The 27259-nt window shown below is 38.6% G+C and overlaps 1 protein-coding gene across 1 annotated transcript in view; it reads left to right on the top strand.

The window, feature by feature from the left end:
* ctnnal1 (catenin (cadherin-associated protein), alpha-like 1) overlaps nucleotides 1-26807 on the top strand; it is a 285831-nt gene extending 259024 nt beyond the window's left edge. The window contains exons 10-19 of the mRNA XM_073054452.1: nucleotides 1279-1371; nucleotides 2181-2331; nucleotides 11601-11638; nucleotides 13244-13294; nucleotides 13575-13729; nucleotides 19281-19329; nucleotides 20252-20308; nucleotides 21908-22027; nucleotides 24188-24271; nucleotides 25715-26807. Coding sequence (XP_072910553.1) covers nucleotides 1279-1371; nucleotides 2181-2331; nucleotides 11601-11638; nucleotides 13244-13294; nucleotides 13575-13729; nucleotides 19281-19329; nucleotides 20252-20308; nucleotides 21908-22027; nucleotides 24188-24271; nucleotides 25715-25879 — 963 coding nt within the window. The 3' untranslated portion in view covers nucleotides 25880-26807. The remainder of the gene's footprint in view (nucleotides 1-1278; nucleotides 1372-2180; nucleotides 2332-11600; nucleotides 11639-13243; nucleotides 13295-13574; nucleotides 13730-19280; nucleotides 19330-20251; nucleotides 20309-21907; nucleotides 22028-24187; nucleotides 24272-25714) is intronic.
* The last annotated feature ends 452 nt before the right edge of the window (nucleotides 26808-27259 follow it).

Raw genomic sequence — 27259 nt, forward strand, 5'->3', positions numbered from 1 at the left:
ATGCAACTTTTCCTGGTGTTGTGCAGGCCATTCAGGAAAAGGGGGTGGTTTACTTTTATGGACGATGATGAATTTATTGGGGTTTAAATCACCTGAGTGTCTTTCTGGTGTCAGCCAATAAATACACCCCTGTTACGTACTTGTGACCCGTGACAGTGGTACCCTTGTCACGTGACTGGGATTGAAGCTATACTGGACTTGAGGTAATGGTCTTGTGATGGTGGAGTGACGTCATTTTCCCACCAGTAGAGATCATGTGACAGTTTTTTTTTACAGGGTATAAAAGGAGGACCCCTCCCTGTGAGGAGGGGCAGTTCGTGGCTGGATTTGCCATGTTGACTTCATGCCGCTGCGTGATTTAATGTGATGACGCAGTTTAGTTGAAAGATGAAGTTTTATCTAATGCCTAAAGTTTAAAAGGTCATTGCCAGCAGTTTCTTTACAATACTGCTAGTTGAGAATCAGTGGAGAGTGAAGATCGGAGTTCGGGAGTTAAAGATCGAGGAGAATCGATTTCGACGGTGAAACAGGTTCGACCTTTGTTTGATCCTCATTTCGGAAGGATTTCGTTGACTATTCTCGTGTTAATCCCTGGGATTCCAGAAAGGATTGAGAATAGTGCGGTAAAGGAAAGGTCAGTGCCTTTGAGCCGTTTTGTTTCATAAAATTCTTCGTGGGAAAAGTTTGGCTTCGGGGACTGAAGAAAAACAACGTGAAAGAGAATTTAAATCGTCTTAAAAAGTCTCTCCCTTAAATGGACTGTGAGCATTTTGAACTTTTGGCAAAATCACTTTAAAGAACTGTTTTTGCAACATCGCTTTAAGGACTGTTTAAGCTGCCGCACAGCAGCTGATTTCCGGTTGCGTTAGTGATTTGTTTGCTTTTGGGGGATTTGTTTTCAGTGTTTAATAAACGTGCTATTTGTTATAAAACCCCTGCCTAACTCATGTATTTATTGTTGCCTGAATACGTAACACCCCGATTAAATGCACTTAAACAACATGCCAATATAGGATTTGAAATTATGGATTCTAACATGCCATTTCAGTGATATAATACTCTTCTGCATTAAATTCATAATATTTATGTCATACAGGGAAAAAGTCCAAGGGTCAGTGACGTCTAATGATTATTTTTAAGGAATGAAACCCTAGCGGAGCATGTGTTTTATTACAGTTGCGCTAACTGGAATCTAAGCTGAATTTTGTTACACCGTGAGGAAATCAGATGTTGAATTAATTTGCTGTTGTACTTTCTTCCACCACCCCCTCCATGCAGACTTCTCGATTGCTGCGACACATTTCAGGAAATGAACCCTTGGAAATTACTTGTTTACATGCAGAAGAAACGTTTCAGGTCATTGGTCCACAGGTATGGCGCTATTTTTTGTTTATTATCTTCCAGGGACGGTTTGTAGTAAGTTTGTGTAGTGTGCATGATACTTAGTTTGAGGGTGTGGGTTTACATCTGTTTTGATCAGTCAAGAGTTTCTTTTAGTTCATAACTTTGAACCTCAAATTTTTTTAAGAATATGCATTTTAACCTTCCCAGTTAGTTTTCAATACACCATATTCCATGCACCAGACAAATGGGGTGGGTGAACAGGGAATTATTTCCCAACTTTTATTCACATTGATTCTCAGTGAATGGTTAGAAGATATAAATATGACAAAAAAAAACTACAAATGGGACCAAACGTTTCCTTGAATGAGGAAATAGTTAAATTTTGTTTAACAGTTCCTCATAGGATGAGACTGGAGTCATTAAGTCAGTGAAACCATGGCCTTTTGTGCTGAAGCAAGACCGCACTGCTTCATGGATCTAGACTGTGACCATCTTATTATCTATGTTGGTGATTGCTTTAATTTTATGCTTAGCAACAAGTTTCTTATGATTGCCACACAAAGGTGTCCTCTAAATTCAGTCCACAGCTTAAATCCAGATCTTATTATCTATGTTGTTTGGTTTAATGTTATGCTTTAAAAGAATATAATTTTCTTACGACTGCCACTCAAAGCTATCCTTTAAATTCAGTTCACGGCTTAAATCCCGGTCTAAACATTTTTATTTAGTCTCTGCATGCAGGATGCGCACAGTTCCAAGGCTTACTGTCCTTACATCTTTAATAATACCTGCTTGTCCTTTGTATTGTCAGGTAAATTATTCTGTTTTGTTCTCAGATCATTTCAGCTGCACAGACCTTGGCTCTTCACCCTTCTAGTAAGATTGCCAGGGAGAATCTAGAAGTCTTTTGTGAGGCCTGGGAGTCACAACTGAATGATATGTCCATCCTGCTGAAAGAAATCAATGATGTGTTTGAAGGCCGTAGAGGTGAATAGTCTAAGGTTTAAGTGTTCTTTGTATTGAAATTGAATTCTCATTTAGCTCCTGTGCAATGTGGATTCTGAGGAAAAGCAAATGAATTCTAAAGAATTACAATATTTTTAAAAAAGTAAGTAGTACATTATGACTGTTGCAAATGTTGACTGTAAAGTTTAGAATGTAAAAGTGGCATTCATTGGTTATCTATTTGTTGGCACCAGAGGTGCCAACACACTTGACCACTGTTACACCACCATCAAAAATGCTGATCATACTATCCCATGCCTGCCTTTGGAGAGTCTGATCACTTGGCTGTACGTGTACCCCTGGTGTATAGGCAGAGTCTGAAGCCTGCAGCACCAGTTGTGAAGACCAAGAAGATATGGTCAAGGGAGGCGAAGGAGCATGTGTAGGACTGCTTTGAGTCAGTAAACTGGCATATTCAGGAATTCTTCTTCGAAAATGCCACATTTGTCACTGACTTCGTCAAGACCTGTGTGCCTTTGGGAACATACTGGACATACCTATGCCAAAAGCTGTGGGTGAACCAGGAGATTCATAGTCTGCTGAGGGTTAGGTATGTGGCATTCTAGACTGGTGATTCAGAACTATACAACGTCCATACAAAGGGCATTTGAAGAGTGAAAAAAATAATTCTTTTTGAAATTAGAGACAGAAAGCTTGCCATTATGATCGACTGTGATGCTTCACTCCCAGATGAGCTCAACACTATGCTTTGAAAGAGAGAATAAGACTATACCGGTGCAAATCCGTGCAGCAGATCTGTCTAGGAGGCTTTCTGAGTGGGTGAACCCTCACAAAGTGTCAGGCGGTCTTGGTGTGCCTGATAGGACACTGAAAACCTGTGCCAACCAACTAGTGGGAGAGTTCAAGAACATCTTCAGCCTCTCAGTGATGCAGTCAGAGGTTTCGACCTGCTTCAAAAGGGCAACAGTCTACCGCTGCTCAAGAAGAGCAGGGTGAGCTGCCTCAATGGCTACAGCCCAGTGGCGTTAACATCTGCTGTGCCTTGAGAGGTTGGTGATGGTCAGAATCAAGTGTTGCCTGAGTAAGGACCTGGACCCAGTGCAATTTGCCTATCGCCACAATAGGGCCACAGCGGAAGAGATCTCACTGGCTTTTCACTCGACCTTGGATCATTGGGACAACAGCAATACCTATGTCAGCTTGCTCTTTGTTGATTACAGCTCAGCATTCAACACAATCATCCCCTCAGTAATAATCAACAAACTCCAGAACCTGATCCACTGTGCCGCCCTGTGCAACTGGATCTTTCACTTCCTCAGTGGGAGACCAGAGGAAATGCAGATCGGAACTGACATCTCCTCCTCGCTGTCAGTCAACACTGGCACACTTCAAGTTGTGCTTAGCCCACAACTCTATTTTCTCTACACCCTTGGCTAGGCACAGCTGAAACGCAACTATAAATTTGCCGGTGACTCAACTATTGTTGGCAGAATTTCAGATGGTAACGAGGATGTGTACTGGAGTGAGATAGATTGGCTGATTGAGCAATGTTGTAACAACAAACTTGCACTCAATGGCAGTAATAGCAAGGAATCGATGGTGGACTTCAGGAAGGGGAAGTTGAGGGAACACACACCAGTCCTCATCGAAGGATCCGCGGTGGAAAGGGTGAACGTTTCAAGTTCCTGGGTGCTAGCATCTCTGATCTACCCTGGGCTCAACAGCAGCTTTACCTCATCAGGAGTTTGAGGAGACCTGGTATGACACAAAAGACTCTTGTAAATATCTACAGATGTAGAGTATTCTAACTGGTTATATCACTGTCTGATATGGAGGAGTGAGTCACTGGACTGGAAAAAGCTGCAGAAAGTTACAAGCTTAGCAACTCCCTGGCTTTCAAGGACATCTTCAAATGGTGAAACCTCAAAAAGTCATCATTAATTAAAGATCACAATCTCCCAGGACATGCCCTGTTCCCATTGCTACTAACAGGAGCCTGAAGACACACACTCAACGTTTCGGGAACAGCTTCTTCCCCTCTGCCATCAGATTACTGAACGGATAGCAATCTCTGTACACTGCCTCATTTTTTTGCTCTCTATTCGCACTATTTATTTTTAAAATATATTTCTTACTGTAGTTTATGGATTTTATTTATTATGTATTGCGATGTACTGCTGCCACGAAACAACAAATTTCATGATGTGCCAGTGATATTGAACCTGCTTCTGATTCTGGTTCATTTTGAGAAGACTCGAATTTAAAATGCAGTGCTGAGGTTTCATAATGCTTAGAGTATTGTGAGCGATTTTGGGCTCCCATATCTAAACAAGAGTGCGCTGGCATTGGGTTTGGTCAGAGGAAGTTTACAGGAATAATCCCAGAATGGAAGGGTTAACATTTGAAGTGTTTGATGGCTCTGGGCCTGTCCTCACTGGAGTTTGGAAAAATGAGGGGGGATCTCATTGGAACTACTAAATATTGAAAGGCTGGATAGAGTGGTCATGGAGTAGATGTTTTTAATAGTGAGAAAGTCTAGGACTGGAGAGCACAATTTCAGAATAGATTGGGGACCCTTTAGAACAGGGGTTCTCAAACATTTTTATGCCACGGATCAATACCATTACACAAGGGGCCCGTGGACCCCATGTTGCGAACCCCTGCTTTAGAACATAGATGAGGAGCAATTTCATCAGCTAGGGAGTGGTAAATTTGTGGAATTCATTGCCACTGATGGCAGTGGAGGCCAAGACATTAAGTATATTTAAAGTGGAGGTTATGGGGAGAAGGCAGGTGAACGGGGTTGAGAGAGAAAATAAATCAGCCATGATTGAATAGCAGAGCAGACACGATGGGCTGAACATCCTAATTCCATACCTAAGATCTACAGTCTTACTTAAAACTCTGGCCCCTCATGTGAAACTCTCCAACTGGTGGAAACATCTCAGCATTTACCCTGTAATGGCCACATTGGATATTGTAAAAGCATAACCTGTATACTATGTGACAGATGATCAACTGTTTCGGGGGACTTTGTGTCATATAATACACCTATTAAGCTTTTATTCTGCAAATTTTGAATTGGTGCCACCAGTTTCTTACAGGACAGCCAAAGATATTTAGAATAATCAACAACCAGCCACTCCACCCCACTAACCTGATATTTATATTTTATAAGGTCATTCCTGCAACAGTTATTGAGAAAGTTAACATCTTTCCTGAAAGTTAAAATGATGGAGTATTAGGCTTCCAGATCTTTATTTTTGATCTGCCAGGTCTAATCTGCAGTACAAGAGCACAGAACGTTATATTGGCTTGAGGGACTAAGTTTTCTCATTCCAGCTTCAAACCAGCTTCATTCCATTCCATAGGAAATGACTACATTCTTTTCCTGCATATTGTGAAGCCCAGTACTAAATTTAGTTCATCTTGTAGTTGGCACATACCAAGTTGAGTTTCATCTAGTAATCTCAACTCTCTTCTTCCTTTGGCTATGCATATAATGATTGGTTTGTTCTGTGTAGTAGTAATGGGATATAGCTTGTCATCTCTGTTCAACCCTGACAAGTGTTCTACCCTTCAAGGACAATATCAAAATCTTCTGAAATTTATGTAACTACCTAAGTCTACTCTTTTCTTGAGCATATTGGTATCTTAATAATACAATGCAGTATGACTCGGCTCTCACCGAATATCTGATACGATCCAACTTTAATATTTGCAAGATGATAAGAAAACCGCAGATTAAATTCCCTTCATGCCCCAATCTGGCAAAGTGATTTTCTTTCCTCCTTAGAGTGGTTATTCTACTTAAAGAAATATCACATTATGCATTTTCATGTAACTCGGTATCTGAATGTTGCAATTAAATTTCTGTAGATGTACATATTTTAAAGATGAAAAAACGCTAACTGTAGTAAGAGCAGAGTCTGAGGCGAGTGAATATTCAAACTAAAGTACATTGGTAGTGCTGAACATTGGTGCTGTGAGTCAGAAATGTAGCACCCATTAGTGCTTAAGATAGTTGCTTACTCATATTGTATATTAATAAACACTAACAAGAGAGGCTTTATCTTCTAAGCTGTAATTATTAATCTGAGTTTACTATTTGGTAATTAATTAATTCAAATGTAAATCCAAAATTTGACACATTAATTTAAGGAACCCTGGAACTGTAAGTTATCTTGAGCTTTTCAGTTCTATATAATAATAATAGAATCCATGGCACATTCTCTTGTGGTATTTTCAAGTGACTTGTTATGAGCAAAATAGGGATAAGATTCAGAATTAAGAATGGTGTCACAGCAGATTCTTCATGGTACAACATCGCCATCTACTGGCATTGTATCAGCACTTAATCAGGAGTCCTGCTAAAACATTTTGAGAGATGTATGATATTCAAGAGGTCTCTTCCATTTCAATCCAAACTAGTCTTAGATCCACGTATGACATACTCCAATCATTATTACCACTGGAACTCATCTGTTACTCACTTGTATGTTCATCACCACGATCTCTGGAAACAATCTGTACCACATCTCAACTATGTTTGAAACCTATTTATAACCAGTCAGTGCTACCTCTAGAACCAGGTTGTAGATCAATCTCTGCTATATCTAGAATCCATCTGTACCCCAATCACTACAATCTCTGAAGCCCATTTTTACCCCAATCTCTGCTCTGTCTGGGACCCATTTCACCATGGACAACTGAAGAATGCAGAACAGTCATTGAAGCTGATCCTCCTCGACACAATTAATTCATTACCAAATAGTGTCCTACAACAGCATTCAGATGTATTTCTCTACTATAACATACCTTATTTGACAGATTAATTCTAATTCTCATCACTCTAACATAAGTTATTAATAATATATACTTATATGTATCCTTCCATCACATTTTCCTGACTTAATTACATAAAACGGTACAGGTCCTTCAGTCCATGGTGTTGTGCCAACTTTTATAACTACTTGAAGATTAATCTAACCCCTTCCTCACACACAGCCACTTTGCTTCCTTCCACATGCTAATGAGTCTCTGGAATGTCCCTAACGTATCTCCCTGTACCGTCAGCCGGGCAGTGCATTCCACACACTGTCAAAAAACAAAGACCTTTGACTCCCCCCTACTTTCCTCAAATCACCTTAAAATTATGTGCATGTGTATTAGCCACTCTGAGGGAACAGTGCAAGCTGTCCACTCTATTCATGCCTGTTATCATCACCTCTTGACCTTCTTTGCTCCAAAGAGAAAAGCTCACTCCCTAGCTCACTCAAACTTTCCTCAAAGACATGCTCTCTAATACAGGCAGCATCCTTGTGAATCACCTCTGCACCCTCTTTTAAGATTCCACACCCTTCCTATAATGAGGTGACCAGAAATGAATACAACACTTCAAGTGTTCAATAGAACTGCAACATTACCCAGTAGCTCTTGAACTCAGTCCATTGACTAATGAAAGCCAACACACCGTACACCTTCTTAACCACTCTATCAACTTGCATGGTAACTTTGAGGGATCTATAGACACAGACCCCAAGATCTCTCCATTTCTCCAGACTGCTAAGAATCCTTATGTTCAGATGGGCAGAAATTATTAGATTCCTGACCACCTTAATCCTACCCCCATAGGCCTTCTCATAGTTGGTGGCCCAGAGACCTCAAGAGTGGATGTTGAGGGGATATGAGCATTGTATTATTAAAGAAACTGTGAGACTACTATTGTGAGACTACTTGAAAAGTGGTTGACATGACATTTACCGATGTTCAACGACCCTCCCCCTTTCCCCGCCACTTCTGTCATAGAATGAGTTAATTCATTGGAATTAACATAAATTCCACTTGTGTGACAAATAGATCCATTGTGTATGCAGCATAATTTCAGAAAAATGACGCGCTCGGGTGCAGTGGTTTCTATGAGGCCAACCAAAGGCGGCATCGTCTTTATTAAAAGTTTTTTAATAAGACACAAGACCCTGCTGGACATTAAGAACTTAACGTATCAATGAGTTGGTGGAGAAACGGAAGGATTTGGATGATGAGGAGTGATGCCAACTGCGACAGACAGGCATCAGTGCGTAAAGGAGCTGTGCAGTCTAACAGCGAGTGATCATCTTGGTTGCTTTTCTTGCAATTGTAACACCCTGTTGGACATTGGTGGTGTGGAATGCTACAAGTCCAACTCTTTGGTTTTTTGGCGAACGACGGGGGAGCTGTTTTGCCTTGGTTGTAGCAAGAACTAGGCCTTAAGCCGTGTTGTTGACTGTTTGCAGCTGCCCAGGGGTGGCATTGGAGTCTGGCACACCAGCAGAGTGGGCTGGACGCAATGCTGCCTCCCAGTGTTTACTTGGCAGAAGACAAGCAGACTGCAGACTGCCTCAACATTCATGGACGCAAGGACCATATTTTTTTGTGTGACTGTATCTTACTGCTACCTTACATGTGCCTATAGGTTCCATATGTACCTTGTGCTGTGTGTGACTGTATCTTACTGCTACCTTACATGTGCCTATAGGTTCCATATGTACCTTGTGCTGTGTGTGACTGTATCTTACTGCTACCTTACATGTGCCTATAGGTTCCATATGTACCTTGTGCTGTGTGTGACTGTATCTTACTGCTACCTTACATGTGCCTATAGGTTCCATATGTACCTTGTGCTGTGTGTGACTGTATCTTACTGCTACCTTACATGTGCCTATAGGTTCCATATGTACCTTGTGCTGTGTGTGACTGTATCTTACTGCTACTTTACATGTGCCTATAGGTTCCATATGTACCTTGTGCTGTGTGTGACTGTATCTTACTGCTACCTTACATGTGCCTATAGGTTCCATATGTACCTTGTGCTGTGTGTGACTGTATCTTACTGCTACCTTACATGTGCCTATAGGTTCCATATGTACCTTGTGCTGTGTGTGACTGTATCTTACTGCTACTTTACATGTGCCTATAGGTTCCATATGTACCTTGTGCTGTGTGTGACTGTATCTTACTGCTACCTTACATGTGCCTATAGGTTCCATATGTACCTTGTGCTGTGTGTGACTGTATCTTACTGCTACCTTACATGTGCCTATAGGTTCCATATGTACCTTGTGCTGTGTGTGACTGTATCTTACTGCTACCTTACATGTGCCTATAGGTTCCATATGTACCTTGTGCTGTGTGTGACTGTATCTTACTGCTACCTTACATGTGCCTATAGGTTCCATATGTACCTTGTGCTGTGTGTGACTGTATCTTACTGCTACCTTACATGTGCCTATAGGTTCCATATATACCTTGTGCTGTGTGTGACTGTATCTTACTGCTACCTTACATGTGCCTATAGGTTCCATATGTACCTTGTGCTGTGTGTGACTGTTGGTACTATGTTTTGGACTCTGGCCGCAGAGTAACACTGTTTCGTTTGGCTGTATTCATGTGTGGCTGAATTATAATTAAACTTGAACTTAATTTCCAGACCAGGTTCTTGTAAGGTGCAGGTGCTGTGTAAAAAAAAAGAGAAAAAAATGCTTTAACTGTTCACTTCACACCCTGGACTCATTTTTGTTTTAACATATTTCATGATAATAAAGAATTCATTCCCCATTGGCTCTTTGAGATTAAAACTGAACCACAAACTTGATGCCAGTAAGTGTGCACATGTAAACAACTCCATCAACTTGAACGTGAAGATTGCTGAAATGCAACTATTCACTCAAGGTTGTCAACTGCACATCATCTTAACAAAGTATTTGCTTCAAATAGATATTGTAGAATAATGGGTTCACTTGAAATTGTGCTGACAACTCAGAACACTATTTATCATAATCTACCAAGCTATGGGCCATGTAGACCATGGCCCATAGCTTACCTAAGTATTATAGTTACCTAAAATACTGTTTCAGCAAATATACTAGTATGGGATTACAGAATGATGTGACTAAATATTTTAAAAAAATTATTAGCCTGCATTATGGAGTTTACATTTGCTTCTGGAGTAATGTTTGCATCATACTCAACTTTCCTGAACCTGCAAATACTCTTAAAGATTACATAATTTTAGATTTATTTATTTGGCCAAGGTCAAATAACCAGTTTTTCAACAAAGTTAACTTAAGTTGCTTCCTTTAAGAGTGACATTTACCAAAGATTAAGATGCAAGGAGTGGTCTGTATTAGAAGTATTTAAAATTTTTGTATCTTTTTGTTAATACATTGTATGAAATTATAGAAGAATCTAATTAACAAGCAGTTTTCTGAATTTTGATAATAAATGATAATGATTTATTATAAATAATTATGGTTTGTTTTGAAATCTTTTTTTTCCCTGTGTGTCAGAAAAACAATTTCTTTCTAAGAAGTAGACCCACTGTTGTCTGTACAAATTATACTCTGCAGTGCAGCTGCACAGGATACATAATGATTTGGGCAAGGAAAGTGTTTTTGAAATGCTTTGTATCATCACTGTGCCTGGTTTAACAAGTGGCATTTAAGTACACAGTGGCAGTACTGTATCAAAAGAAAATAATATGAATGAAGGAACAGCAGCTACTTCTGTGCTGTTTCAATTCTGACTGAGGTAATTGTGCTGTATTTTTAGAATGCTAATAGATGTTTGGGAGTCCAGTTTGGGCAGATGCAGATTTAGTCACATGCATCCAACCATTGGTCTGCCCAGTGTTGTGTATGTTGATACTTAAGATGTTCTGTAGGACTTGTTTCTGTTTGAAGGTGTACCCTGGGATGCTGCCCTTGAATTTTCTACCACGATTATTGAAAACCTTCCCCATCCGATTTTAACACTACTAGTCCAGCATGTGTGCATGTTAACATAGAGAAAGGAATTACAGATATGATGAGAATTCATTGGATGTCATTGAAACATGGTTTCAAGAAGATTTGCCGTTGGCGTAGAGAGAAAGAACTAAGGGCAACAGAAGTAAAATTGTGCTGTGGTGATGTGAAGTCAAGACATTTTTGAGAAGACGAATGACATTTGACCAGAGCACATTAATAAAAATGGAAAAATGATTAAAACCAAAGCCACGTTAAATTTAAAGAAATATATCCTGATTATGATGATTAAACATTTTTGAGAGAATCTTTAGCAAAAATTAAACCTCCACGCTAAATATAATTATTAGGCAGCACTGTTTTTGTTGCAATAAAGGGTTTTATAATTAATTTGTACTTGAAAGATCTTAAGCGTTAAGAATTGGAAGAAACAGCAGGAAATTTTGCTGCAATTTCCCCACTTATTTTGTTTCATTCACATTGCTTTATTTGCATCTGTTTCCCCAGGAGAGAAGCGTGCATACCTTTCACTACCTAGACCAGGGGTGAGTTTGTAATGCAACTTAAAGTTAATATCAAGTTTAAACTTAAAACTCATTTTTAGGCATCTCACAGAATTGGGTACAACAGAATTGACTGTACAATGATATGAAATAGTTGATTGCAAATCAGTGGTTGTTTAAAAGGCAAAATTGCCTATATATATATCAGACTTTGGACTTATTCCCTCCCCTCCTCCACCAAAAAAAGAAGCTTGTCATCTTGTCTTGCAGTTAAAGGTAGATTCTGAAATCAAGACTTTTTCAATGAATTAAAATGTTTGTTCTTATCTGTGAAATATGTGAAAAGTTGTGCTCCAAATTAATAGCTGATCACCAAAGTGTGGAGATTATTGAAAATCACATAGGTTACCAGATTTAAAGAAGGCAGATTTCTTTAAGACTATAATATTATAGTGCCATTCTCAAGAAAGCCCAAATAAAACCGGTAGTTATTTACAATAGACATATCTCAAATTTGTTACAGGTCAAATAGCATAAATTCAACAATTCTGAAAGATAAAGAAATGAAATTGTCTGGCAATCCAAAATGACCCTGCTGATTCTGCTTTGAGATAAAATAGTAAGATTCCTAATCACCATCTGGAGAAGCTTCCAACAACCTTCATTAGTGCCTGAGACTGCTTGGAGGCTATTGAAGTTTTTTCTGCAAAGGACATTATTAGGCAGTTGCCCTAAAGGGATAGGATAAGTTGGCAGCTAGCTCCAAATAATAGTGCTGTGGAAGATTAGATAGTATTAGGTAAAATGCTTTCACACCACAATAAGATTTGAAGCCAATAAAATGAGACTATAAATGTCATAGTTCCAGGCTTGCCTGCTTAGATTTTTGCCACAGCTTTTGCACTTTTTCTTCCAATGTAATTTATTCAAAATCATCCAAACCACACAATGATAATTTTCAAGCATGAATTGTATCCAATATATTTTCAATTTTTGCATACTTTTGTATGTTGGTTTAAAAACAACACACTGGAAAGAAACCAGACCTCTACCCTGATGGAATTAATCACCAGTTGAAATCTTTTATGTTTATTAAAACAAACAAATTTACTAAGGAGCCAACTGAACACCATTCATGCTAGGAGATGGTTCAATATTTTTTCAGTTTAATTTCAGTGGCTCAAAATCAACTTTAAAAAGCTGCATAGTTTGTAATTATGCTGTTCCAGCTAAAACTACACTGACTCACTACTCAATGTACTTTTTAAAGAATTTATTTTATATAAACAATATTTAAAATAAAAATGACATTCTAAAATGCTGTCATATTGTACTGTTCTTGGGGGAGATTTACTTACTTGCATACAGATGAAATTCATTTGGAATTTGAAGGAAAAGCCTACTGGAGGCTATTGGAATTTGAGCATCTTAAACTTACAATTCTCCATAATACTTAATTTGCTTGTGTCTCAAGCACACTTGCTGTTGTACATAGGCTTTGAATTTTGCATACTGAATAGATATTGTGTGTTATGGTATTGCTTAAGTTTAAGCTCTTGTATTTAAACCAATTAATGCTTTCCTGGCCATCATTTGCCCTCTCTAGTTGTACGAATAAAGTAACTATATTTTCTTTGTTTGAAACAGAAGCACACGGCAAATCTGAAGGTAGCTAAAGCAGTCAAACTAGATGCCGAGGTAAGAATTATGCTTTGTTTTTGCTTTGTAAACATTGATTGTGAAGTAGGCATTTGAAAGACAGTGTACAAAGGGCAGGTGAGTGAAACCAGATGGGCAGCCTCCTTTGGAGAACCAGCAGCTGCGGCAAGACCTCTTCAATATAGAAACAATGTGGGTTAGCTCTGCCAGTTGAAATTTGTAGGTGGTATGTACCATGCTGGTTTATTCTGACTGTATTGAATTAAATGTATTGTGCTTAACAACAGCTGGAATAAAAATGTTTTTGTTTTAATTATAGGAGCAGGCAAAGATAGCAAAATTAGGGTTGGAACTGCGTTTGCACACATCAGACGTAGATGCAGAAACGGAAAGATGGGAGGACCAAGAAAATGAGATTCTTCGGCAGGCTCAGAGTATGTCCAGTATGGCATATTCCATGTATCTTTTCACAAGGTAAGATTGATAACCCCCATGGAAATATTTTTTTAATAATTTCTTCTAACTTAAGGTAAAAATAAATTAGCAGGAGATTATTGATGCATTCTTGGATGACTTTAGTGAACATACAAGATAAACATTTTGTCTACAATCTCATCATAATAAACCTGATTCTGACTGAAAATCCGTCACAAAGCCAAGTGATATGGAAATCAGGAAATCCTAAAATGGAATGTGGCTGAAAGAAAGAATGGTTGTGGAACTGCAGTGCCTGACTTTATTTTAAATGAAGAAATGTAATTTCCGGCAGTAGGTTTGTGGTTATCCAGTCACTGCTGTCTACTAATGCCATGTCTCTGGCAGTTCCCATTTCTGGAGTTTGATATGTCATATACATTTTGCATCCCTTAGCAATTGGCAAGAGCAGAGTGGACTCTGGGCTATGTTAGCATTTCTTGTCTATTTACCTACACAAGCATACTAGTTTCCAATGCTTGTTCAGTGATTTTGCTTACCCATGCATTCAGCTGTGGATAGTTTGTGATTTTCCTGGAATCTAGTTGGTGTAGCATCCCAATCCTTTTCCATTTCTGAACATGCAATAGGATCAATCTCTTAAAATTCTTGCATTAATTATAGATGAATTTCTTAAGAACGTAGAATACAGATCAGTACAGCCCCTTTGGCCCATGATGTTGTGCCAACATTTTATCCAATTCCAAGTTCTCCTCTGACTCTTCCTTCCAACATAGACCTCCATTTTTCCTGCATCTATATGCCCTTCTAAAATACTACAGGAAGGATGTGGATACTATAGAGAGAGTGCAGAGGAGATTTACAAGATGTTGCCTGAATTGGAGAGCATGCCTTAGGAGAGCAGATTGAGGGAACTTCAACTTTTCTCCTTGGAGTGACAGAGGATGAGATGTGACCTGATAAAGGTGTATAAGATGAGAGGCATTGATCGTGTGGATAGTCAGAGGCCTTTTCCCAGGACTGAAATGGCCAACACAAGGGAGCATAGTTTTAAGGCGCTTGGAAATAGCTACAAGGAGGATGTGGGTGCCTGGATTGCACAGCCAGTGAGAGTGGTAGAGGCAGATACAAAAGGGTCTTTTAAGAGCCTCTGAGATAGGTAAATGGAGCTTAGAAAAATAGAGGGCTATGTGCTAGGGAAATTCTAGGCAGTTTCTAGAGTAGGTTACATGGTCTGCACATCATTGTGAGCCAAAGGGCCTGTAATGTGCTGTAGATTTCTATGTTCTATGATCTCTTAAATGTCTCTAACATATCTGCATCTTATCATCACCTCTGGCAGTGTGTTTCATGCATTAACCACTTTCCACGTTTTTAAAACATCTCCCTCTGACGTTCCCCCGATACTTTCCCTTAATCACCTTAAAATTATCCCCTCTCGTATTAGTCATTGCAGCCCTGGGAAAAAGGTGCTAGCTGCCCACTCCTTAAATCTTTAAGTAAATTTATTTTAGCTTTTTTAAGTTTTATGCATTTTGAATTAAAAATAGTTACTTGAAATATACAGAATTCTTCCTGTAATGAAAAGCACCCTCCTCCATTTAGCTATCTTGTTTATGCGTTTTGTACATACTGGTTGTACATCACATAGACATTCGCTGCACATCAAGGCAGTATTGTTCTGTGTACAATTACGAGGGGTGTAGACTGGGTAAATACAGGCAAGCTTTTCCACTTGGGTTGTGTGGGACTAGATGTCACAGGTTAAGGGTGAAAGTTGAAAACTTTAAGGAGAACGTGAGTGTGAACTTCACACAGAGGGCACTGAGAATGTGGAATGAGCTTCCAGTGTAAGTGGTGTGGAGCTTGATTTTCAACATTTACAAGAAGTTTGGATAGGTACACGGATGGTAGGGATGTTGAGAACTAGGGTCCTGTGGCAGGTCGATGGGAGTAGGCAATTTAAATAGCTCAACACAGACTAGATGGGCCAAAGGGCCTGTTTCTGTGCTGTACTTTTCTATGACTTGTAGCTGTATTATAGAAATCCATTTTGGGACCATTGCTATTTGTTATATACATTGAGACTTGGATGAGAACGTGGTAGGAAGACACACAATTGAAGTTAAGGGGTATATTAGGCTTAGGCTACAGAATGATATCAGTTGGCTGCTACGTGTACAGGGCAATGGCAGGTGGTATTTAATTCTGACAAGCGTGAGGTGATATGTTTTGTGCAGGGACTGGAGTGCTCTAATAGGAGTTGGACAATTGGACATATCCAATAGGAAGTATTGAGGAAAAAGGAACATTGAGTACAAGCACGAAGATACCTGAAGCAGCAGCGTGGATTGAAAAGGTAGTGAAGAAGGTGTACATGATGCTTGCTTTAATTGGTTGAGGTATAGAATACAAGAGCAAGGAGGTCTACTTTATAAAACATTGATTAGGACATAGGTGAAATATTGTATGCAGTCCAAAGCTCAAGTTGAGTTTATTGGCGTATGCACAAATCCACGTATGGACAGGTGCAATGAAAAACAAAGTGTGTATGTGGTAAGCATTGGTGAGGGTGCAGAGGAGATTTGCCAGGATATTCCCTTCAATTATGAGAAGAAACTGGACAGACTGCATTTGTTTTCCTTAGAACAGAGAAAGCAGATGAGGGATCTGATAGAGCAGGGGTTCCCTCAAACCGCTTAGTTGAAGGTAAGGCTCCATGGCATACAGGTATGTTAACTTATGAGAGGCTTGGATAGGGTAGTTAGAAGAGACTGAAGAATATCTTCAGCCTGAGAGTGGTTGGAATCTGGAACATACTGGCCAAGAAATTGGTGGAACCTTCACAACATTTAAGAAGAATCTTAATATGCACCTGAATTGCCATGGCAATTTAGTCTTGGACCTCCTGCTCGTGAAGGGGATTGGTATAAACAGGTATTTGATAGTCAGTATAGACATGGTGGCCAAAAGCTCTGTTTCTGTTCTCTAAGACTATAAAATTTTGATTTCCTGCAACTTTAATTTACAAGAAAAAAACCTTTGAATTTGTCATGTACAAAAAATGTTCTCTGACTGAATACGTTGCTGTAGAGAGTGATAAGATCATGGTAGAACAATTGAGGCTTGAAAGAAAACTAATATGTTGTTTATCCCACTATATAATGTTGCTTTTCTTATAAAACAGAAAATGCTGATTTACTAGTGAATGCCATTGCAGAACCTGTGGTACAAGCTATAAAACAAACATTAACAGATCAGATTGAAGATATCATTCCTTTTATCAATTGCACATCTGACTCGGAATGCTTAATAAAATCAGAAAATGCTGACATCACTCAGAAGGTCAGGCGCCATCAATAAACATCAGAACTACAGATGCTGCCTGACCTGCTGAGTAATTCCAGCATTTTATGTCTTCATTTCTGATTTCCAACTAATGCAATTTTTTTTGTGTATGTGATTTTTTTCAGCACCATTAATAAGCTAACATAATCTTCCACAATTATAAAATCCAAATTAATTTTTAACATAATAGGATAGTTGGCATAAAGAACAGTGGGATTCTTTTAATTCAGATTCATCAGAATGATTTTGTTGTATACATGTACACATCTATTAAATCTAGACCCTGACACAGTGGTGTCAAGGGAACAACCTCTCCCTCAATGTCACAAAAACGAAGGAGCTGGTTGTGGATTACAGGTGGAATGGAGATGGGCTAACAATGGACATCAATGGATCTGGGGTTTGAGGGGGTGAACAGCTTTAAGTTCCTCGGCATAAACGTCACCGAGGATTTACGTGGTCTGTACATACCGGCTGTGCGGTGAAAAAAGCACAACAGCACCTCTTTCACCTCATACGATTAAAGAAGTTTGGCATGAGTTCTCAAATCCTAAGGACTTTCTACAGGGGTACAATTGAGAGCGTCCTTACTGGCTGCATCACTGCCTGGTATGGGAACTGTAATTCCCTCAATCACAGGACTCTGCAGAGAGTGGTGCTGACAGCCCAGTGCATCTGTAGATGTGAACTTCCCACTATTCAGGACATTTACAAAGACAGGTGTGTAAAAAGGGCCCGAAGGATCATTGGGGACCCGAGTCACCCCAGCCACAAATTGTTCAAACTGCTACCATCCAGGAAATGATACCGCAGCATAAAAGCCAGGACCAACAGGCTATAGGACAGCTTCTTCCACCAGGCCATCAGACTGATTAACTCACACTGACACAACTGTATTTCTATGTTATGTTGACTGTCCAGTTGTACATACTATTCATTACAAATTACTATAAATTACACTTTGTACATTTAGATGGAGACATAATATAAAGATTTTTACTCGTGTGTGAAGGATGTAAGAAATAAAGTCATTTCAATTCAATTCAATAATATTTTTAGATCTCCCAGTGCCTGGAAGTCAACTTTCACTTGTTACGAATGTGCCACAACTCTGAGGGGCCGAAGGGTACAGAGTAGCCCCCTCCTTCTTGAGAATCGCAAGATCGCTATTAAGTCAGGTCTGGGACCCAGGAAATGAGAGAGAGACACGCAGAATCCACAAGGGTTTGGAATGTGTCCTGGCCCCCAGAAAGGCGGAACCATTGATAACGACTATTGTCTCTTGGAGACGGAATTGTGTATTGAGTACTGTACTATTCATTGAAGCCCTCAGGGATTGACCAGAGTGGGCTGGTTGAGGGATTGCATCATCCCAACCTGATTGACATCTGAGACCCCATGAGTAAGGATAAAAGAGGGTCTGGGGAACAACCCCTTCAGTCGCACTAGGAGAAACGCTAGAAATCCCGTGACAGCGTTTAATAGCGACAGCCGGTGGGGGCCCACGTGCGTCCTTTTCCATTTGCCAAGGAATTGGCGGGCCTTACCACAGAAGAACGGCTTAGCTAAAGAAGAGGCCACCAACGAAATTTCGAAGGATCAACATCATAAAAAGGAAAAGCTGGCAAGTTCTAAATTCTCTCTCTCTCTCCAACAATTGAAAACCCAGTGGTCCCCAAAGGCGGAATCCTGCCTGAACTGAATGACTTTTATATTTCCATCGGACAATACATTATCCCCTAGACAACGATAGAGCTTATTTCTTATTGATTATTATTATACCCGCACTTTTAGATTTAGTATTGACGACGTATATTATCTGTATGTTTGCATTGATATTATTTTTGTGTATTTTTACCAATAAATACTGTTAAAAATAGTACCATCAGACTTCAACGGACCTCTCTATCTTTGCTGGTAAGTGACCCAGTTACGGGGTTCGTAACACACTACTCTTGCAGATCTCTTCTGCTGAATGATAGTAATTCAGGGTAAATTTTGCTCTGACTTCTCATTTTCTCTTCTAGTCTAGCCAATAGCTTTTACCCTTTGTCATCTCCCTCTGCCAACAACAGAGATCAGGAACTTGGAATGCTGTTCCGTACACTCTGTAATGTGACCTCATGAGGCAGCACTTTGCTTTATCTTATAAACAATTGTGGTTTCACCATTATGCATTGTTTTTGTCATCTTATGGTGTTTTAAAAATGTTTCATATTTAACATTCTTCTCTTTATTTCAGAGGAGAAGGCCTTTTGAAAACCACACAGGATTTGTTTCACCAAGCTGAAGTAAGAATACTAATTGCTGTGTCTTATCTTTCTTGAATAAACTAAAGTAGTTTTTGCTTCCAGTCTGGGATGGATTAAGTAAGAGGCAGCCATTTTAAACAGCAATTAGACGTATCCTTTGTTGTTTTGCAAAATAATTCAAAACTGTTCTTAAAAATGATATCAAGGCAATTTTTGTTGAGTGACGGTTTCTAGGAGCTGGTATCCACTGGATTTGAACAGCGTATTTTGTAGCTATAGTTTGGCATATGCCAGCTGAAGCCTTGCATATGTAGTGTTGCAGTTGGACTAATGTTAAGGTGATCAGCTAATTTGTCTGCACCCAACTTTTACTTATATTTTTTGAGGAAAACTTGGGATCTGTGGGCTGAGTGTCACATATCTCTGGTGGCAGGAAGGCAACTTTCAGTTAGCGACATTAGTCGTGCACCAACTCAACATAAACTGCAATGCAATAAACGACACCTTTAATTAATAAGGAAATTGGCTGCTCCAGTTATTAGTTATGCCACTAATACGGTGTGCAACTGGAAATGTGGACTTGTGGCAGCCACATAGGCCACATTTAAGGTGAAATAGGATTGGAATGAAGTTGCAAGATTCTTGATGGCAGTTCTAGCCGCTGAGGTTCAGATCAGATTGTATGAGCACCACTACATTTATAGCTATACAATTCTGAATTATTTGCAAACACATCAAAATAAAAATAGTGCTCTGTCTGTGCTGCAAATGTTTACCAGCTGGTAATCAAAAGCATGATAAATTTGCATTGAATTGTAAAATGTAAAACTGTTTTGCCATTTTCAAAAAAAAAATCCTAGAAAACCTTAAGAACAAATATTAATAAATGAAAATACATGTACAGCACAAATGCTAATACACTTAGGGATAGTTAATTTTTAACGTGTTTTATGTCTCATAGATATTTGCTGAAGAAGGTCTCAGATTGCACTCATCTCTTCATGCATTCTCAAATCAGGTATGTTAAAGGAGTAGGAATACACTCAAAAGCTGTACATTATATGTGAATTACTCATAAAACTCATCAAATGTTTGGTACCTGTGTCTATAGATTGTAAATATATAGAAAAGTGTAAGATCTGGTTAAATCTGAAGTAAAACAGTTGGGTAATATGGGTGTTTGCCTCATGATAAAATATTATCATTTGTCATAGGTGACAATTTTCTATAAAAATTGTCATTTTTTCACTTCATTTTTTCTGTGCTTTTATATATAAAGCACTTTACATTAAAATACTCTTTAAAAGCTGAGTATAAGGTGGTTAAAAAGCTATTAATCATCAAAATCCTAATGGTTCTCATTTACTATGGAGAGTGAATGATTAAGAATACTGAGTTTGACTGACAGAGTTGGCGGATTGTAAGCATTTACCTTCTGGTAAGATGGTGGTGTGTTCAGATGCAGCTGTTTCTCTTGGGGCAAGCAAAGCTGTTTTTGTCTTTTTTTACGATCCCAAGACAATGCTGGACATTAAGAACTTCAGTTACTGCAGCTCTACCCCGCCAGCGAGCTGCTTGTTGGTGGAGGATCTGGACTTGGTGCAGACTGTGTTACTGCCTGCTAAAGAAAGGCATTGGAATTGGTGCGTGAAGGCAGTGTGCAGTCTGACAGCGACTGATTGCCTTGGATGTTTCTCTTGCGATCGTGCGACAATTTTGGACACCGGTAATGTAGAATACTGCAAGTAATTTTCGCTTGTTTGTTGACGAGACGGACGGCAGGGGAGCTGCCTGGCCTCAGTCGCAACAAAGAGTAGGCCACAAACCACAGACTTGCCTGTTGCAGCAGTCCAGGAGAGGAGACGCTGGAGGGATGGTGTAGTGCAGCATCTATGTGGGGTTGGGGCTGGTCCATCCTATCAGTGCTGCTCTCCAGTGTTCGCTCAGTGAAAGACAAGCTGGATTGCGTGCGTGCGTCGTTTGCTGATTGCTGAGAACTTCTTGTTCTTGCCAATAACACCTCCAATTTATAGGACATGTCACTCAGGAACTTGGGCTGTATATTTTTGTTCATGTGACTGCATCTTTACTGCTGTCTTATGTATGCTATATGTGCCTTGTACTGTGTACAGCTGATGGTACTGTGTTTTGCACCTGGACCCTGGAGGAACACTGTTTTATTTGGCTATATTCATGGGTATTCATGTATGTTTGAATGATAATTAAACTTGAACTTGAACTTTCTATTTAAAACTCATTGTAATTCATTATTTTAATACGTTAATGCATTTGTAGTGACCCGTAGGGATTACATTATTATTTATGTGCACATCACGTTCTATGGAAAACTGCAGAAAATTGTCATGGACAGATATTTTTGATTTCCATTTGATTAGCTCAGCCCACATTGTGTTTATTGGCTGTAAAATATAATCTGAAGAAATTGAAGTTTATTCATCATGACTAAAGTTCATTAAATGGACTGCACAAATAGCATGAAGATGCTTCAATGTCAAAACTATTTCATTTTATCATCAATTTCAAAGGTAATGACTGATACATTTCAAAATAATGAAGTTAGATGGAGTCTGAGCTAAATGTGTTTCTGTTTCCTCAGTTGGAGGAGGATGAAAAATCATCTTTGTTGATGGAAGCTGAGAGATTACCTACCTTATGCCAGCAACTGCAAATGACCTGCAGAACGCCAGTTCATGGCAAAGCTGCCACTTTTACTAAGGTCTGTTCTTTTTATATATAATACAGGGTATTGTGTTCCACGTGCAAATCAGCATCTATCAAATTTCTCAAATAAGAGCTCCACAGCGGTACAGCAGTTAATGCTACTGTCTCACAGCTCCAGAATCTCAGGTTTAATGCTGGCAACAGGTTTTGCCTGTGTGAGTTTTATAGCTCTCACCCTTGGGGCAGCCTGGTAATGTAATGCTATTACAGTACCACTGACCCTGGTTCAATTCCACTAGTGCACGTATTCTCCCGTGTCCGCGTGGGCTTTCTTCTGGGTGCTCTTGTTTCCTTCCACATTCAAAAGATGTATAGGTTGGTAGGTTAATTGGTCACATGTGTGTAACTGGGCAGCTCAGCCTCATTGAACCAGTAGGACCTATTACTGTCTCTAAATAAAAAAATTTAAAAAAATAAGATTATGTGGAAGATCCAGTGTCCATCCTCATCCCAAAGATGAGATTATTGGCTCTTATGAATTACCTCTGAGAGTAGGATATTGGCACCAACAGGGGGAAAAAAATCAAACGGGAGTTAATAATGTCAGAGGAAGAATCATTAGGACTATCCCCCTGGGAACTGATATGGATCCAATGTCCTTCTGTGTTGTTATAGATTTCAGATGCTTTAAATTTATATGGGTTATCAGGTCTTTATCTTCAATGTAAGTCTGTCCTCTGCAGGGACCATGGACTAAGACATCTAAACTAAGTCTTCGCGCTATCATCATCCCCTTTTCGCTGAACTACAGTAATATCCAGTTGAGCAATACTAATTCTAATTCTTGTTGTAAATTCTTGCTTAGGCTTACCCCCACCTCTTTCGGTATTGCATCCCATGGAGTTATTTGTACTTTTCAATGTTTAACCTCCTGTGCAGTTTAATTACTCCACTATTTTGCCTCTAGCATTTCAGAACCTAAATTATGAATTTCCCTCCATTTACATTTGATCCTTTAATATATTCTTTTAAAACCTTTAAAAATTTGCTGTAATATCCTTTATGTCTGGAAGGAAATCCAGCTGATTATGGCAAGACAGCATTATTTATTGACCAACCATCCAGGATCCAGGATATACAGCCCTAAGACCCAAGAACAGAAACAGTCCCTTCAGCTCATTATATACCCATTTGCCTTGGATCACATGCACTCTTTGTTTTTGGACCAGTGTCCCATGAGGGATCTAGTTACATCAACAATGTTTTCTCCACGAATACACTTTGTTACCTCTGAAAAATTCAATCTAAATGGTAGAGAGGATTTCCCCTTAACAAAGCCAGGTTAGTCTATTTAAGCATTGCTTTTCTATCTATAGATTTAATCGTGGCTTTTGTAACTTCTTTTTCATTAGACTCCATGGCTAATCCCTGCTGTCCTTCTTGAATAAGGATGTCACCTTGGTAGTAAAGATTTCAATAGTTCCATCAGGGCCTTAGCTATCTCCTTCTTGCCTCCCATAGTTGCCTGAGATGCATTTCATCTGGCCCTGGGAATTTCAGCACCAAATCATCTTTCAACAGCAGCTTGCTACAAAATCTCACTGTCTCACACTTCCCCAATCCCATCCCTCCTGGAATTCTCCAGCTACAATATCCTTCACCTTAGATTAAAATTCTGAAATCTAAGGGCACACTTTTGAAAGAAGCCATCAGCACTGTGTCTTTTATATATTTAACTTTGGGATCTGGGTGTGATTAGCAGTTCCTGGCCATCTCAAGGTGCACTTGAAGGAACACATAGTTAGTGGTTTTCCCAGCACCTGCTACCCCTGATCATGGTGGTAGAAATGAGTTTCAAAGGTCCATTTAGCATGGCATGAGCAAGTAACTGCAGTCTGTTAACAGTTCAATAAAACCTTGCACGTTGCACCCTGGAACAAATTATAAATCTGTGAACTTATATTTTTCCTAATCTTTATGACTTTGATATTTGTTATTTAAAGTATAACATATACATGTGAAATTTTTAAAGGAAACTTGAATCTGTTTACCAAGGGAAGGGTTGACTAAAATTAATAATATTTATTGTAAGTACTTTTGGATATACTAGCGTGAAATGAAAAGGGGGCAAATAATTTTAATTATTACCAAATTCATTACAAAAATTGTAATAGTGTAGATGTAGAGTTATTCTTGTACTCTTCAATATTTCTAGGTTGACACTTCCATTCAGGAGACTATAAACATGATGACTGTGTTGATGAAGGTTCTTTCACTTTGTTACAAACTGTTAAAAAAGGTAAGATTATCTAACTCATGTCTTCTAGTGCATCTTAAAATGAACAATTTTGCAAAACTATTGGTCTATAAACTGAAAACTAATTAAAATTGGGAAATAAGGGATAAATGAAAAGTGTTGTATTTCAGGAAGTCAAACCATGGCAGGGTTTTGCACAGTAAGTGGTAGAACCTTGGAGGGTGCTGTAGAACAGGTTCCTTGAAGATGGAGACTTTGACAGGGATGTGAAGATGGGGATTGTAATGTTTGTTTTCATCATTCAGGATATTGAGTGCAGGAGTTGGGATGTCATGTTACATCTGTACATGTTGATATAGATATGGAGGACTGCTATAACCCTGCTATACAAAGAATGTCATTAAGCTGAAAAGGGTGGACCAGAAATTACTGGGACTAGAGGGTTTATGCTACAAGGAGAAGCTGGATAGACTAAGACTTTCTCACCTGGAGCATAGGATACCAAGAGGTGACCTCAGAGGTTTATAAAATCAAGTTGGGCATTTATAAGGTGAATGGCCATAATTTTCTCCTCAGGGCAGGGGAGTTCGTAACACAGGCCGTAGTTTCATAGTGAGAGACGAAAGATTTACCTTCAGTGGCAACTTTTTCTACATGAAGGTGATGCATACATGAAAAAAGCTGGCAGAACAAGTGGTAGAGATGGGTTCAATTATTGCTTTACTATCCATCTACCTGTCTAATTGTTTTTAAAAAGGTTAGAGGGAAATAGGCCAATCACTGGCAAATGGGACTAGCTTAGTTTGGCAGCCTGGTGGCTTTGGACAAGTTGGGCAAAGGGCTTGTTTCTGTGTTGTATTGCTCTATGATTCCAACCAAACAGCTGAATGAATTTATAGTTTACCACTATTTCATTACTTAGTGAAAGAAATTTTTTAAAACAGCATGGTGGGGAAAGATAACTCTATTGTGTTTGCAGTGAAGTTCAATGTCATCTAACTAGGTTTAGTCTCTGATTTAGGTTCTAGTTCTGTTGGTAAATTTCTAAGTACAATAATTATAAACAGGTAGTAATCTAGTCACTGACAATAAGAAAGGCCTAAATGAATACAACCTATAACCACCTCTATAAAACAGATTAGCATATAATTAAACTGCACGAAAATTATATGATTGCACAAAGCTGTTGATTGAATAAAGAACATTTGTCAAGACAATTGGAGTACATAATGAGTGCTCTTGGTCCAATTATATTGATTAAAGGGAAAATGTGTTCACTCACCATGTCAATGCAGTACATTACATCTTTATTGGATAAATAATGATAAATTTACAATAATAACACAGAAATTGTGATTTTGAAAATACAGCTGGAACTTGCCTATAGGGAAAATTCCCTTTTGTATTTATGTTAAATGTGATTTTATGTTTTACATTCTATGGATCATACTGTACTGTTGTTCTAATATGATTTATCTTTTACAGTATAAAGTAGATCACACATTTCTGGGCACACCCCACAGCTGGAGAGGTAACCAAATGCAGACGGTTGCAAATGGCGAGAGCTTAGAGGCAAAGAACACAGATACATTTGGAGTGAAATCTCTGGAAAGGCACATGGCAAATTTGACATACTTAGAGAGCAAATAAAGGGGGAAGTTCTAGAGTAGTTGCAACACAAATACATTGTCAGATGTACTGTAAAGTCTGTTAGTTCATAGTAGACAGTAATTAATGTCTGACATTTATAGTACTTAAATATAAATAGCAGCAATGTGCCCACGATTTGAATGTTTAAGATATACAACAATTATTTTCCCCCCAACTCTACTAATTTAAATATTAATAGGTAATTTGGTTAGTTATCTCCTCTGAAATGTATTAATGCTGGGTTTTTGTTTTAGCCTGCTAATGTCTAAACCTTTTCTGTGAATGTCTTACTGATGTGATTAATCCTTTGATGCTGCTAGGCTCATAAATGTGCAAAAACCAAATTGGATACAACAGCATATGTTACTGTTGTGTAAGGTAATTAAACCAAATTATAATATTTGCAGGCAGGTTATTGCAGTATACTTTCATTTGGGTACGTTGAAATAAAACAGGTTTTTACCACTGTTGTTTCTGCTGCTGCTGCTAAATGTAGATTTCCTGGGAAGATCCAGTGTACTTCCTAGTAAAACTTGCCCAAACATAATTGGATTGTCCAAATTTTCTTAGTTTCCAATCTCATTTGTTTCCTCTCCCTCCCCCATCAAAATAATGTTTTTCATAATGCTTGATAAGTTAAAATCTACTTGTACATCAAGCAGATCACAAGTTTTAAACATAGCTTTTTCTTCTTCCTTTTGAATCTCCTCTTCCCACATGAACTCTGTATCTAATTTCACTTTTTCTAGTGATGTTGTTACTGCGGTGCAGTGGGGTTAGAATGTGATGTATGCATTGCTGGAAATATTTAGTAAAGTACTTGGACTGAATTTGTATTACCTGTAAAGGCAGTTTTTTAAACATTTCTCTAACAATTAACATGAAAAATTATATTTTTTAAAATAAAATTCTAATTCATTAATCATCATTATTTTGCGTATTGTTTAATGATCTTCACATGCAGATGTGTCATGTAATAGATTTTTAAAAAATCTGTTTCTATCTCGTGTCATGACCACCGATAAGCTTTATGCTTCACTTAGTGATATATTTATCTCAACCTTGAAATACTAATTTCTTTTAGATTTACAGTACTGATATTTTCAGAATGTCACAATTGTTCCAATTTTACTGTAGTCATAGTAAAGCAGCTTACATGAAAAATAGCTATATTTGATCTTCCTTGCCTATTTTAACTTGTACTAGAACTTATCCCTCACTCCAGGTGCTGCCTGAGCGGGTGATTATTTTCAGCAACTTTGGTTTTCAAAAACTAGAATTACATCAGCTGCAAAATGTTTTAAGGTTACTCAATGCAATTTAAGTTACAGTTTGACACATGGAATAGTCATTAAAATTCATCTCCTTTGTCAGTGAAAA

The sequence above is a fragment of the Hemitrygon akajei genome, chromosome 8 (genome assembly GCF_048418815.1).
Source record: "Hemitrygon akajei chromosome 8, sHemAka1.3, whole genome shotgun sequence".
NCBI lineage: Eukaryota > Metazoa > Chordata > Chondrichthyes > Myliobatiformes > Dasyatidae > Hemitrygon > Hemitrygon akajei.